General features: G+C 32.5%; 1 protein-coding gene across 1 annotated transcript; it reads left to right on the top strand.

The window, feature by feature from the left end:
* Window positions 1-11,075: 11,075 nt before the first annotated feature.
* Window positions 11,076-14,779, top strand: LOC132748392 (CUB and sushi domain-containing protein 2-like). Its single transcript, XM_060737986.1, has 3 exons — window positions 11,076-11,728; window positions 12,464-12,874; window positions 14,415-14,779. Exons 1-3 carry the CDS (start codon window positions 11,239-11,241, stop codon window positions 14,777-14,779), a joined length of 1,266 nt encoding a protein of 421 aa, XP_060593969.1. The 5' UTR covers window positions 11,076-11,238.
* The last annotated feature ends 232 nt before the right edge of the window (window positions 14,780-15,011 follow it).

Here is a 15,011-nt window from a genome sequence, read left to right as displayed (position 1 = left end):
ACAAAGTAAGTTAGAAATAAAATTGATCATAAAATTTGGATAAAGTTACGTGACGATTACATAAATCCTTTTTCAGATCAGTTAATGCCTTATAGGAAATTTTGGTTTTCATCTCGTAAATCCTCATGATTTGTACGTATGTCAGGTACCAGTCATGTTATTTTATTATTTTATAAAAAAACTGCTACTTTAAGTAAATTTAAACTTTTCTTAAATATACATTATTATTATATAATCTATAAATAGCTTAGAAATGCCTTTCCCTGATTGGCTAACAAACAACTTTTTGTAAAAAATAACAGGTCAATATCAGAGTATATTCACTGTTTTTTCCCCTAAAAATAGATTTTCAGAGTATATTCACCAGTTTTTCTTCTAAAAATAGATTTTCTGGAAATTCCCCGAAAGACGCGAGACTATGACGTGACGTCACGCCAAGTTTTTAAATAAGAGTCAAATTAGTCTATTTTAGTTACCGTCTTTACATTTTAGAGCTTGCTAATGCACTCATTTAAAAGATAGGGCTAATTTATTTAAAAATTAACAAGCTGAAAAATGTCGATTTCCGTCGTAGGCAATAGCAGTTTTAATAAGCCATATAAAAGCTATTTATAGATTATATAATAAAACAGATATGTACTTTTTAGCTGGTGAATATGATGTGATATGTACTGAAAAATTAATATTAACCTCGGCTATCGCCTCGGTCAATATTATTTTTTTCAGTACATATCACATCATATTCACAAGCTAAAAAGTCCATATTTGTATAATATTTACGCAACGATTTTTTTTTAAAAAACTGACGCCGTCATGAGACTGAAATATAAACTGAAAGGACTAAAATTTGATTTGAAAATAAATTTACAGCACGGGACAATTTACACTAATATATTTTTTGGTCATACTTCAGGTTTTGAAAAACGTATCTGTTTGATGTAACACTAAAACGAAATGAGACGAGATATCTTTTTCCGAAAATTACAAAATATACATGATAGAAAATAATTCCTGCCATAATATTGGACGTGAATTTCATTTGAATAATCATACACTTATGATCATGTTAAGCATGTTGAAGTTTTATAGTATGTCATCTATCTTGAAAGCCATCTTTCCAGTATTGACAGATTGGCACAGCCTGAAATCCTATTCAATGCAAGTCTTTTCTACAACATTCAGCATAGAAAAAATTATAATTAATCAATTCAGAATTACTGCCGTTTAACATAACTAGAAATAGGATAAATCAAGATTTTTAATTGGGTCCTGAACAGAACTGGATTTTAATTAGATGGTGACATGCAATCTATACAATTATCGGCACATAACACTAGTGCATGAATATTATATGTAACGTAATATTCATACAAAACATATCATAATTGTCAATATATCTTATTACTTTAAGGCTGATATCCAATGACGCAAATATTTGAATATAAAACATAATTGTTATAAATTGCAGCCATAAGATATAACAAATTGAAATAATCAATGGTCTGCTATTGTAAGCAAACTAAAGACTCATCTCGCCTATCTCGGTTTACAATTATATATATCAACCACAAGACAACAATTCGTTCATATTGATTTGAATTTTATGACCACAAAGTGCGGTCATTTGTGAAAAAAATGCATATGTAATTGTGCGCTGCACTTTTGGGCCAAATTTTGATAACAAAGTGCGTATCGCACTTTTGGATTGGACCCCAAAGTTCGTTATGCACTTTGTGGTTGGACATCAAAGTGCGTTTGACCCCAGAGTGCGGTGTTACAACCCCTTGTCGTTTAAGAGTTAGGTCCCTGACAAAGCTCAAAGTGTTAACTAAACAAAGGGCAATAACTCCAAATTAGGCAAGGCAGAGATACTGTTCTTTTGCACGCTACTATTTCTATCCAATGAGATCTATTTACCTACAAAGTTTCTTGTGATAACATCTTGTCAAAGTGTAAAATAAACAAAGGGAAATAACTCCAAACCAAGAGAAAAGCAGAGTTACGGTTTTCTTTTGCACACACCACTTCCCTACCTAATGAGATATATCAAACCTAAAAAGTTTTTTGTTAATTTAACCCTGTCGTTTTGAATTATGTCCCGGAACAAAATAAAAAGGAAACACTCCAAAATTAAAGATAAGGCACAGTTACGGGTTTTTTTGCACTGTACTTCTATTTAAATGAGATCCATCAAACCTACACAGTTTGAAGCTGATATCTTTGGGTACATTCTGAGTTTATTCATGCGACAAAAATCTGCAACAGACGGTCCGACCGACAGCCTGACAGACCAACAGCTGACTCCAGTATACCCCGTCGGGAGTATAATTTATGTAAAAATTTTTTTAAAAAAAAAAAAAAAAAAAAAAAAAAAATTTGATTTAATACCCTGTAATACAAAATGTAATTTAACGTGGACGATATCCCAAATTTTTTTTTATTTTTATATTTAAAAAAATTTTTTTGGTTCTGGTTAATCAAAATCATGTTAATCACATAATTTACAATTAAATTAAGTCGTTATGAGGTGGCAGAAATATGTGGCCATAATTAATTAATGAAACTTCACTTATTTATATATTTATTTTTATAGTCTTGATTCTGTGCACAATTGATAACATTTCCCAAATAAAGATAAACATTTTAATTGTAACATAGCCCATACTTTGAGGATAGAGTTATTTAAGTAGACTTGAGATATTTTAACCATATTTTACAATTAAAAAAAACTATAGGTCTGTTATTGCTAACGGGTATTTGATATGGTATTTTATAAAAAATTCATACAAAATATATATGCAAAAAAAAATTTACCACATTAAAATTGCCCAATATTAAAACATTACATGATTATCAATTGTAAAATCTGCTAACAACAAAAACTTAAATACAAGCCTCACTATTAAAAGGTAAAAAATATAAGTGGCATATTTATGTTTGGTCCGGGCCTGGCGCTCCTAGCCGCTTGTTCTTGTTGCTGGGTCGTGTGGGGGGTTGCCGGTTCAATTGAAACCCCCCCGCCTTTATTCTTTTGATCCCTTTATAGTATTATTTGTCTAGAGGCCTTACTTTGATTATTAAGTGGACTAATTTAGCAGAATTTTCCCTTGTTAATACAGAATGCAAAACATCCGACTTTCACAGAAGGTAAAAATAGTTAAAGGTTATCAAAAATACTTACTTAAATTTTTGAACTTAAAACATACCAATAATTTTAAGTCTTATATTGTGTTTACATTCAACTATACAGAGTGAAATGTTATTTTCGAAGTTTCAATATATAACAGCAGGTTTGCTTATGTACGTATCATTTCTGGGGTGGGTAAACATTGAAAACTTATCAATATCATAAGGTTATCCAAAGTTTGTATTTAACAAAAAGTAAATTCCTATTAACAGACTTAGTTTGACATTTCAATAACACATGTATTTTGTTTTCAACAGCGTCTTTGTAAAATGGACAAACTCTTTTAGATTCAGGTAATCTTTCATAACGCCTAGTTTCTAGTCGAAGTGGCGCTACGCCACATCTAAATTTTGCTAATGCAGATCTATGTACATATGGTTATTGTAATTTGCAATATTTTTCAACTGATAATTAGTTTTTAAAAGTTTGTATGCCCTTAATTCATTACGACCTGTGCCACAAACACTTGAAACTCGATCAATTTCGGTTCAACATTGCCAAATATGAGTATCAATAAGAGCATTTGTCATATCAGACACTAGATTTTTACAATGAAAATGTAGTTGAATATATGACGCTAAATTATATGAAAAATTTATATTAAAATGAAATCTGAATGTTGAATGGAATTTGGTCTAAAATGCACAACATTACTTTTAGAAGCATTCACAAATATTCCATTTGCAATACACCAATCATTTAAAAAGGAAAACATATTTTGTAATTCGGCTTCATTTTCTGCAAGTAACACAATATCATCTGCATATAAAAGTATACAAATGCGTTCATTTTCAATAACTATTCCATGGTTCAAATTTTTAACACCCGCTGTAAAATCGTTAATAAATATGTTGAATGATACTGAAGACAAAGAACATCCTTGACGTGATCCCGTGTTAACATCAAACCAGTCTGTAAAATATTCATTTATACGTACATAAGATGATACATTTTGATAACAGTTAACATTTTTGTTGACAAACCAAATCAATGAACTTCTGCCAAAATAAAATTCTGTTAATGGAATCGAAAGCTTTTCTGAAGTCTATGAAAGCTGAAAATGTGGATTATTTGTTTTTCTTACGAGTATCTATAATGTTTGTAAGGCTGGATAAATGGTCAATTGTGCTACGTTTTTTTTCGAAAACCATTCTGCTCATCAACAATAATTTTTTTGACATCTGTCTATTTAACAATACGTTCATTCAAACTACTTGTATACATATTATACATTGTTGAACCTAATGAAATACCTCTATATAACATAGGATGTCTAAGATCATTTAAATTAGATTTTGGCATTGGGTTTCTGTGGCCACAATGACGGAATTTCGGGTTTGCCAATTTTAGCATTTTGCATAGCTTTACCTACTTTATTATATCTTTGTCAAATGCCTTTAATAGACAAAGAATATTTATGCTCGAGCTCCCTTTTGTGGGTTTTATTTAAACATTTGAGACAGCTACGCTCGGTAATGTGGATACTATTCCATATTTCCGCGAGTTTCTGACTCCAGAAACGAGTTATAACTAGTTTTTCTGAAATTAACCGCCAGCCCATCCCACGTGATTCCTGTATAAGCAGTTAGAGACAAATGCTCATTTATATCAACCTCCGAGATCAGCTGTCATAAACAAATTTTGCCTAAAAGATATATCATATATCCTTATATAAGATAAAGTGGTCAGGTAAAAGAATGTCATGCTATAACCACCAATTTTACCTGTATTGAACTGGACATCTTTTCTCTTGAGTCATGTATATATTTTATCAACTTCCTTTATGAAAATAAAATGTGTATTTGTCATATATATTTAAGAAGTCTTAATTCTAATGTTCATAATTATTATCTTCCAAGGTAATCGAGTAAAAATTTAGATTAAATACACATAACAAGATAAGACAAAATGTAGAAAGAAAAATATCCCCATCCACTTATAAACAAAACAAAAAAGATTACCAAACAGGGTTTGAATAATGCGAAAGAATATGTTTATAATAAAATATCGCAATAAGCCTTATAGCAAATCTTGGGACACTTATCATTTTTGCAAGTGGATATGGAAATTTAAAGTCTGTTTTTTCTTTATTTTCATTAAAACCCAGATTTAAAAGTGGGTCGCCATTTTTTTAACCAAATTTGATATCCTTTAAAAATTTAAGAACTGTGAAGGTGCCTTCAAAATCTAGGGCAGTTTTGCTCCCCGTTTATTAAAAAATGTTACAAAAGGGCCTTTATACCCTTAAAATTTGCATTTTATTTAAAAAAAGGGAAATCTTTGTAATGGGAAAAATTTTTGAAATTTTATTTTTTATTTTTCTCGAAAACAATCCATTTGTTCCATTAAAGGAAAAAAGAAATTTTTAATATAAGAAATAGAGCAAAAAACAAATTTTTTCAGTATTATTTTGGGGACCCCGGGTAATCTTTCCAAAAAGACCCTTTTTCGACTGTTTCTGAAGGGGTTTACGTCTTGTATCGGGACGGCACTTTCCCGGAACTCGAAATTTAATGAAATATAAAAAAAATTTAAGATTATAAACGTAATGAATTATTAAAAAAGTAAGACTATACTTATTCAGCAACGTCTTAAGTAAAATAAATTGTAAAAGAAGGAAGCGGGAAGGGGTTCTTTAAAGTGTATAAAGCTAAATATGTGCTGCAAAATTTATTATTTTAATATAAAATTTCAAAGTTTATTTTAAGAAAGACATTGCCATAAAAGCGAATTGTGCTTGCATTGAAATCATCGCTAAAGGGCCAAAAATCCTACCGTATGTGTGTTTAAGAGAAACTCAATGTTACAACTTTTATTCAAGAATTGACCTTGAAGTTATCGAAATACAAATGTATTATAATTTATTGCCTTGAAAAGTTTCTATTTAAAGATATTTTTCAAAAGGATATAGGGTTCTAATTTGGTAAGATGGGCTTTGATTTGGAACACTTTTGGCGTTTTGTTTGTTGTTCGGCTAGCGACAGCAAAGAACAAGCGTAAAACGGCAACGTTGTCGGGACTTTTCTTGTCGTCCTGAAGCTAATGATGTACGCCAAACTAGCACGATGTCGTAGGGCGTGTTGTCACGATGTCACATTGTCGTTCGCTTCAAATCGAAGAATTGGCTATATTCAAGCCAAGCGACGGGGCGACAATATCGACAACGCACCGCACGACAACGTGCCAGTTTTGGCGTGCCGCGCTTAGCGACAAGACGACAAGACGAAAAATGCTTATAACGATATAGATTGTGTTGTCGCATCGCGCAAAGTGTACCAAATCAGCCACCATATGTTAACTGATTTTTTCATTTAAAACGCCCACGTTATGGTTAAGATCTGAACACTTTTATGGTAAGAAGTAAAATGATATTTAATAAATGTTTACGATTTACGATTTATGATATATTGTGATATTAATTTTGATATAAAGCAATGCAGTGTATTTATATCCGAACATACAAAAGTATATCATGTTCTAGAAGTTCCCCTTCAGACCCGGAAATATTAACAAATGATTATAAAATTTCTAACTGGAGAATCGCCTCATCAAATATTCATCTTTTTCACGTAAAAGGTATATATATATATATATATCTGTCAGAATATCATTTCCTTAAGTCAAGCCAACGGACGGTTTTGAAATTCCCATTAACTTGCTCCACAATGAATTTAAGCTACATGTCGTACCAGAATATAGTAGATGGTTTAATTGTTCTTTATTCTTTTGCAGCCACTGCAACCCAGTGCCAGAAAATGGTTAAAGTACAAGGTGATTCGGAATGAGAAAAACTTTAAACACATTTTTATTAACATGGGTCAGTTATGAATTACTTTGAAATCACTCATTTTAAATCTTCGATACCACTTTTGTTCTGGTCTTGCAGTTTACAAGAATTAAAATTGAGTACATAACTTCAGTTTTAAAAAAGTCACATCATCTTGATTATAGGCCATCCTCACATCCGTGAAAAGAACAGTCGGTTAAGTGACTGCCTAAAAAAAGAGAGGTCTGTAGTTCGATCCTACTGTTGCCATTGTTTTAGACCTACTCTTTCTTTATTTTGCTTTTTTTGGAAATGGCCTAGTGCTTGCACAAATTACTTCCATGGATATGAAGCAACTTTGGAAAACTGTCTTGTCTGGATTTTCATGCGTCTTATGACATTGAAATGACATTCATTGATTTAAATCCGAATGAATTTTACATATTAATTCTTCAACAATGTTATTTAAAAAAGACAAATGACTTTACCAAGAAATAGTGCAAAACATATTAAAACAACATAAAAAACAAACTTAGCGCAAAAATGTGTTGAAAAAAAATGTTGAGAAAAAAATTTCCTACGCGGTCTCTCTATCTTTTACAACACTCAGGACATTTAAAACTTGTAAACTCGTAATTTGCCGTATTGCGCATAACTATTTCATAGACACACAATAAATTAAATTAAATTAATTCTTACCGTGAACAACTCACGGAACTTACCCAAAATCTATTGAAAATTAATATATTGTATGCATTGACCATATAATCAGTATGTAATTGACAGGTTAATAAAATCAAACAATACATATAAAACAAACAATACAAATTATAAAAAATACAACTCTGAACGAATGTCAAAAAGTTCACAACATTGCACGGGTGAACTTTACATCCTACATTATTGGTATCACTGACACAATACCAAAATACACAATAAAATGATTATGTTGGCTGATTTGTGTCATTCGTGTTTTTGCCCCGCGCCCCTGCCATTTCAACGTGTTGATTCTAGACTTTTCGCTTGGCGGGGTCGCCGGGCGAAAACACGCTAATTAGCGGGGCGCGGGGCGAAGTTTTTTTTATGAAACTTCGCCCCGCGTCCCCGCCGTTTTATTTCTTAAATTTCGCTCCGCGCCCCCGCGGGGTAAAGTTTAATTTGTTAAACTCCCCCCGCGCCTAAGCGTGTTTTTCGCTCCGATCGTCCGCCATTTTAACTTGGTGGGGTCGCGGGTCGAAAACACGAATGGCACTAATCAGCCACTTTTATATAAATTACGTTTTAATAAACATATCCGAACAACGTACGTCATCGACGTCATCGTTCTCACAAAACTATGGATAGTCACTACTGTCATTAATACCTAATTTTAATCTTTGACAAACATCTTAATAAAGAGTTTTTAAAGCCTATTTTCGAGAAATAGAATATTATTAGGAGTTGAAAATAAAATCTTAATTAGGACTAATGAAGACCCCAAAAGCCTGCGTATAGAATAAAAACCTGATTTGAACCTTTTAACTTCTTGATAGGTTTTTATAAAGAGAAAATAAGAAATGAATTTATCATAATTAGGTTTAAGATCTTTTAATTGAAAATGCAAGTTTTTAGTAGTTTTCAGTTATTAAAACGTCACACCAACACGGTTGGGTTATACTTTACTTGTGAAGGAAAGCTTCTAGTGCCCCATCCGTGCCCAAACAGGAACCTGAGTAGAACAACCGATGCTTCGTTAGCTAGCTGGATAGCTTCTTCACATGAAATAATCCCAAGTCCCTGGCGGGATTCGAACCCACATCGATAGATGGAAACTAGTCTAGTTATAAATTTGGAAAACTACGCAAAACAATATACATGTACTTAAAAGATGAGTACCATATGCACCTTACATGTAGCGTAATTGCATACTATATTTTAATCAAGAACAAAAAGGATATTTAAAGTGAAACGGTCTATATGGAAAGTATGCAATACCATAGATATTTATGTTGATAATATCAACTATCGTGTGTGATAGAATTATATGTGGATGTTGATGATAAATTGTTGTAGAACAAAATATTAGTAATTCATCATATAAATGTCATATTACATCATACAGAATAAACATTTTTGTTCAAAGAAATATTTTGTAAGAACATTAAAATGACATGTTTCTTTTGTTTTTATCAATGTTTGAAATATTCCCATTATCGAACAACCCGCTTTAAAAAGCAATTTTCATCTTTTATAAGCAGATGGATCGGGACAATCGTTTATGTCCCAATGTTACTAAATAATTCATACTTTTACTCAATGTTTATTGTCATTTAATACCACTAGCTAGCTAAATTTTATCATAATTATACATTTTGCTACATTAAAAGGTAGTGTTGCGACATTTGACGGCAAGGGGGAAATCGTGCGACCCAAGCGGCGGTTGCGACATTTATCGGCAATGGTGTGACATTTAACGTCATAAGCGACATTTAGAGACGTTGAAACATATAACAGCAACACACACACAGTTTGTGGTTCAAAGTTTACAAAGCAATTTCACAGTTCTTTTTAAAAAAATCAGTAGCAGAAAACCCGGTTTGAATTAATTAATTTAATAATTACCTTTGGCGTATGGATATTTAATGGGAGGTAATCATGTTAGTATCAAATGAAAAGGTTGGAAGAGTTATCCTTAAAATAATTCAAATACAAGTGGTTCTAACAGGATATACATATAGCAAAGATCAACATTCTACATACACTATTAAATCAATATTTTCGTAGAAGTCCTTACTTTAATATTTTCACTGAACAAATATATACACAGTTGACGTTGTAAAAACTGTTTAAATATCGTAGAATTCGTTTACTTACGAAATTTCATTAGCTGAATCATTGATTGTAATATTTATAACTTTGACGATTAAACTCTTCCTATAAAAAGCATTACATCATGGGGCTGTTGCATGTGCTGTCTTCTAAAGGTCAGGTCTACCTTATTAAAGATAACACAAGCTTGTCATTTCTTCTAAAATATGTCATTGGTCAGCAACCTTTTGTTTAAGTCTATTTATAATCTAAGCGTTTTTTCTTCGAACCAAAGTCTTAGTGTAAGGATATTCATTACTCGAGATTAATTCCAAAAGGCAGGACTTATTCATTACGCGTGTGTTGTACATTTCGCATAACAGTTATTTGCCATCACACATTAAATAACATTTTAATAAGAACAAGAATTTATCTTTGAATTTAATTGGTTTATTATATGAAGAATAATTATACTCCAAGTCCTGGGGTACATTTTACTGAAGACTCGCTTTGAGTGCTTCAAAGAGGCAGTTCTGTTAACTATGTCTTCACGATATGATATTATACACTGAATGTCTTTATTCCGTTAAAATATTTAAAACGGGAGATAACCAATCAAGGATTAATTAAAATACTTGAAACTGTCATTAACATACAATTTTTAATGATTCAGAATTCATTGATATAATATTTACAATCTTTTAACGATTGAACACCAGAGAATACATCTCGATTGATCACACGCTGTCTTGTATTAGGGAATATCTTCAAGATAATTTATTGAACTCGTTGAATAAAATAATATAATGCTCGCCAGAGGCTCGCATAATATGATCTTATTCAACTCGTTCAATAAATTTAATATTAAACTACACTCATTCAATATTGTCTTTTCATTTCAGATATTGATAGAAACAACATAACTATATAATGAGAATATTCTTATTATGAAATGCTGCTTGCCAAGCAAGCACGCACGCACGCACACACTCACCAACGCACACACACACGCACACACACACGCACACACACACACACACACGCACACGCACACACACGCACGCACACTCACTCATGCACGCACGCATGTACAGCAAATTCAGAACTCTTCATTTCTTATAAACCAATCGTTTGTGCATACCCGAAAATAAAAATGATTTTATTAAAATCTAATTCGTTGCTGAAATATGCAGCATAGCATTTTATTACACGCTGAACATATTGAATAAATTTGTAAAAAATTTAAGCAATCGTCTGGAATATACTTACGTATAACACTATAGATTATTATTGGCACAGGTGCCCGTATAAATGTTACAACCAATGATATTATTTCTAGCGCAATAAGGAAGTACCCATTTCATTTAATTTCTGCATGAATTAAGCTATTCATGTGCTACTTTGATACCCTTAGATCTAAGGCTAATATTTTATTTAACATAAATACCTTAAATTTCTTAAAACTTTCGAAAAAGGCTAGTATATATTTAAAGAAAGCATGGAATCCAAGCAAAATATTAGAAACAATCTTTTAAAGCAAAACATTGATCGGGAAAGAAATTCAAACATCGTCGGCGAAAATAAACGCAACGAATCTGATTATTCTTATGGCAGGGATCCGGATATGTTACAACAAGATGAAGAAAAAAGCAAAACTAGACAAAAAGCCGATTCTGCGGATTCTGATGGAAAAGATTATGAAAATGCATTTGAAAGTGGATCACGTTTGAATAATTCTAAAAATCTATGGATACCAGGCAGCAACAATCGACTTGATATCCGAAAGGAATGGCAAGATAAAGATATAACCAGTTCCGGAAGAACAAATCATTCGTACGCAGTTATTAATGAACTTCCAATACCAAACACTACGAAGCCCCGAAAGCAATCTAATAGGTGCAGAATAATTCAAGTTGTTGGTGTCGTGCTTGTCCTAACTGTGCTTGGAGTAATAACATTTTTTATTGTGCGGAATTTTTTACCAAAAGGTAATCAAGTTTGACTTTTGTTTTATTATACACCTATGCATTCTTATTATTTGTAGATTCTGTGTTACAAAACATCATAGCCATATTTAGTAGTTTTTTGGTCTATATGGCGATTTGATGAAATGACAAAAACGACACACCTATTTTCAAATTTTATATTGATTAAAATTCTGTTTTCCCCAATACTCAATGCTGCTAACGCTAGGGTATGGACAGTGCCCTTACTTGTGTTGGCGTTCCTCCCGTGTTCCCTGCCTAGTTTAGTGTCCTGCTGGGCTCCTTGCCGATGGATGCGTTCGTTGAATGCCGCCCTTCCTTGTTGTCCTTTTATCATATCTTTACCACTGTGGTCCATGCAATTCTTCCGATCCTGCAAGAATTTTTTTCTTTAACAATAATAAATGGTTAAATTTTCACTATTGTCACAGGAAAAGATAAATTTAAAGGAATGATTATGCCTAGTTTCAATTTTTTTAATAATAATTATTTGTTTCATAAAATGTTCGTTTGCTCGGGATATATTTCTTTTCAATTCTTATTAAGTAATTAGTATTCTAACAAAACTGTCGATAAAATTAAGATGGTGAATTACGTTGCTGTCCATAAAATATCCGGAAAAATGTGATCCCTTGGTAGCATAAATCTCGTTATCCATATTTGTTATGTATGCTTTTAATAAATCCCAATTCATTTAAAATATTTAAAACTTAAACATTGTACATGATTTAATGTCAGCGGAAGTTGTATGCGGTTTGAACGAAATGAAGGATCCATCCGGATCATGCAAACCTGTGGTGTGTGAGGACAATCCTGTAGTTCAAAACGGACTGGTAAATGTATTAAAAAAAGCGATCAACTCAACGGCAAAGTTACAGTGCAACCCTGGATTCATGGCAAATACAAATGTCAATTTTCAATGCATGTCAAACGGGTCTTGGGTGAGTGATTCCGAAACAGCGTGCTTTGTGCATCCATGCGGACCATACTCACTATCTGATCATGTCATAGTAAGTGAGGATCTAAGCTATATCAACATGTCAATTACAGTGCAATGTGCGGAGGGCTTTGAATTTAAAAACAAAAGTGAAAACCAAAGTCAATGTGTAAACAATACATGGAAAAGTTCACCTGAATGTGAAATACCAGGTATATCAATTTAGCTTTGGCATTGAAATACAGTATGTAGCATGCAATAACAATTAATTCAGCAAATATAAGTGCTCAATGTGTTTTATGATCGAGATTCATTACAGAGTTGGCAAATATGTTCTTAATAGAAATTATAAGAATCAAAACAATTTTTTAGCCGGGTTGCACATGTGCAAACCCGGATTATAGAATGTTGAATGATGGGCGGCGGGCGGGCGGCGGTCGGGTGCGGAAAATTTTTCGTAACAGTTTTCTCAGCATCTACTTATCACAGCCTCTTGATATTTAGCATACAGCATTGACACATAGTCTCATACTGTGGGATTCAATTTAAGGTCTGTCGCTCATCCACTTCCTGTTTACTGACTTAGTTTAATTTTCAACATTAATGGTGAATGGTAAGAAATTTTCGTAACAGTTTCCTCAGCATCTACTTATCACAGCCTCTTGATATTTGGCATACAGCATTGACACATGGTCCCATACTGTGGGATTCAATTTCAGATCTGTCGCTTATCCACTTCCTGTTTACCAACTTAGTTAAATTTTCAACATTATGGTGAATGGTAGGAAATTTTCGTAACAGTTTCCTCAGCAACTACTTATTACAGCCTCTTGATATTTAGCATACAGCATTGACACATAGTCTCATACTGTGGGATTCAATTTCAAGTCTGTCGCTCATCCACTTCCTGTTTACCGACTTATTTAAATTTTCAACATTAATGATGAATGGTAGGACATTTTCGTAACAGTTTTCTCAGCAACTACTTATCACAACCTCTTGATATTGCGCATACAGCATTAACACATGGTCCCATACTGTGGGATTCGAGTTCAGGTCTATTGCTCATCCACTTCCTGTTTACCTACTTAGTAAGATTTTGGACAATTGTTAATGATAGGGATTTTTCGTAACAGTTTTCTCAGCAACTACTTATCACAGCCTCTTGATATTTGGCATATAGCATTAACACAAAGTCCCATTCTGTGGGATTCGATTTCAGATCTGTCACTTATCCACTTCCTGTTTACCGACTTAGTTAAATTTTGGACATTAATTATTAATGATTGGAATATTTCGTAACAGTTTTCTCAGCAACTACTTATCACAGCCTCTTGATATTTGGCATACAGCATTAACACTTGGTCCCATACTGTGGGATTCAATTTCAAGTATGTTGCTCATCCATTTCCTGATTACGGACTAAGTTAAATTTTTAACATTAATGGTCAATGGTAAACATTTTGTAAAAAAGTACAATTATTCCCACATGAGATATGAGGCATACATGTATAAATGAGTATACATTTAAGCTGTAATGTGTGTGTATATCTATAAAACTGTCTATCTATATTCTTATACATGTTCAAATTTGTTGTTTACTACATGATATGTTGTTATATTTACAAACATTTTTATTGGACCTAGGTTCCAGTCAAAATCTTCGTTACTAATAAAACGTATGTTAATAAACAAACGTAATGCATACGGCTAACCACTGGCATGCATTTGTTTCTATAATGTGATTTACAGGTATATTAACAACGGAGTCAACAAGTTCTCCAGTAAACGTCGGGGATTCGTTTGATATTTTATGTCGCCTCAGAGAATCATCTATTTGGCAAACAGTCATGGTATCTCGATCTGACCACTCAAATGATTCTGTTTCAAACCAATTATTCAGCATCACTTACAACCATACCAGTGGTATACGGTATAATGCAACCACTTTCCGGGAAAAAGTGTCAAATTTGAGTGATGGTGTCCACCTTCAGTTAACGTTTGATACAGCTAACTGTGATGACACAGGGGTTTACACATGTGCCGTGATTGTAGGTGATATACAAGATCCTACAGACATAAAAAAATACGTCGACAGAAATCAAAATGATAGGTAACATCTCTTTACTATCAAGTACTTACCATATTCATTTTATATTTATATTATTGATACCGGTAGTTCCTAATCTTTACAACCACTGACGTATATCATTTTTTGAAATAAGGTAAATCATGCTATTTTTAAGCATAGAAACTAATTTATCTGTCAAAATTGATCAAATACTGGATAAATAAGGAATAATGTCTGACAAATGATGCTTTGGATCGTATGATTGAACATTTTTGTTT

The sequence above is a fragment of the Ruditapes philippinarum genome, unplaced genomic scaffold, assembly GCF_026571515.1.
Source record: "Ruditapes philippinarum isolate M1 unplaced genomic scaffold, ASM2657151v2 ctg1938_1_1_1_1, whole genome shotgun sequence".
Classification (NCBI taxonomy): domain Eukaryota; kingdom Metazoa; phylum Mollusca; class Bivalvia; order Venerida; family Veneridae; genus Ruditapes; species Ruditapes philippinarum.
Note: the sequence above shows the minus strand (reverse complement) of the source record. Positions and strands in the feature narration are given on the sequence as shown.

Coding starts and splice junctions, on each gene's coding strand:
- LOC132748392 (XM_060737986.1), top strand. CDS start 11,239: ATGGAATCCAAGCAAAATATTAGAAACAATCTTTTAAAGCAAAACATT. Junction 11,729..12,463: donor GCGGAATTTTTTACCAAAAG/GTAATCAAGTTT, acceptor ATTTAATGTCAG/CGGAAGTTGTATGCGGTTTG. Junction 12,875..14,414: donor ACCTGAATGTGAAATACCAG/GTATATCAATTT, acceptor TGTGATTTACAG/GTATATTAACAACGGAGTCA.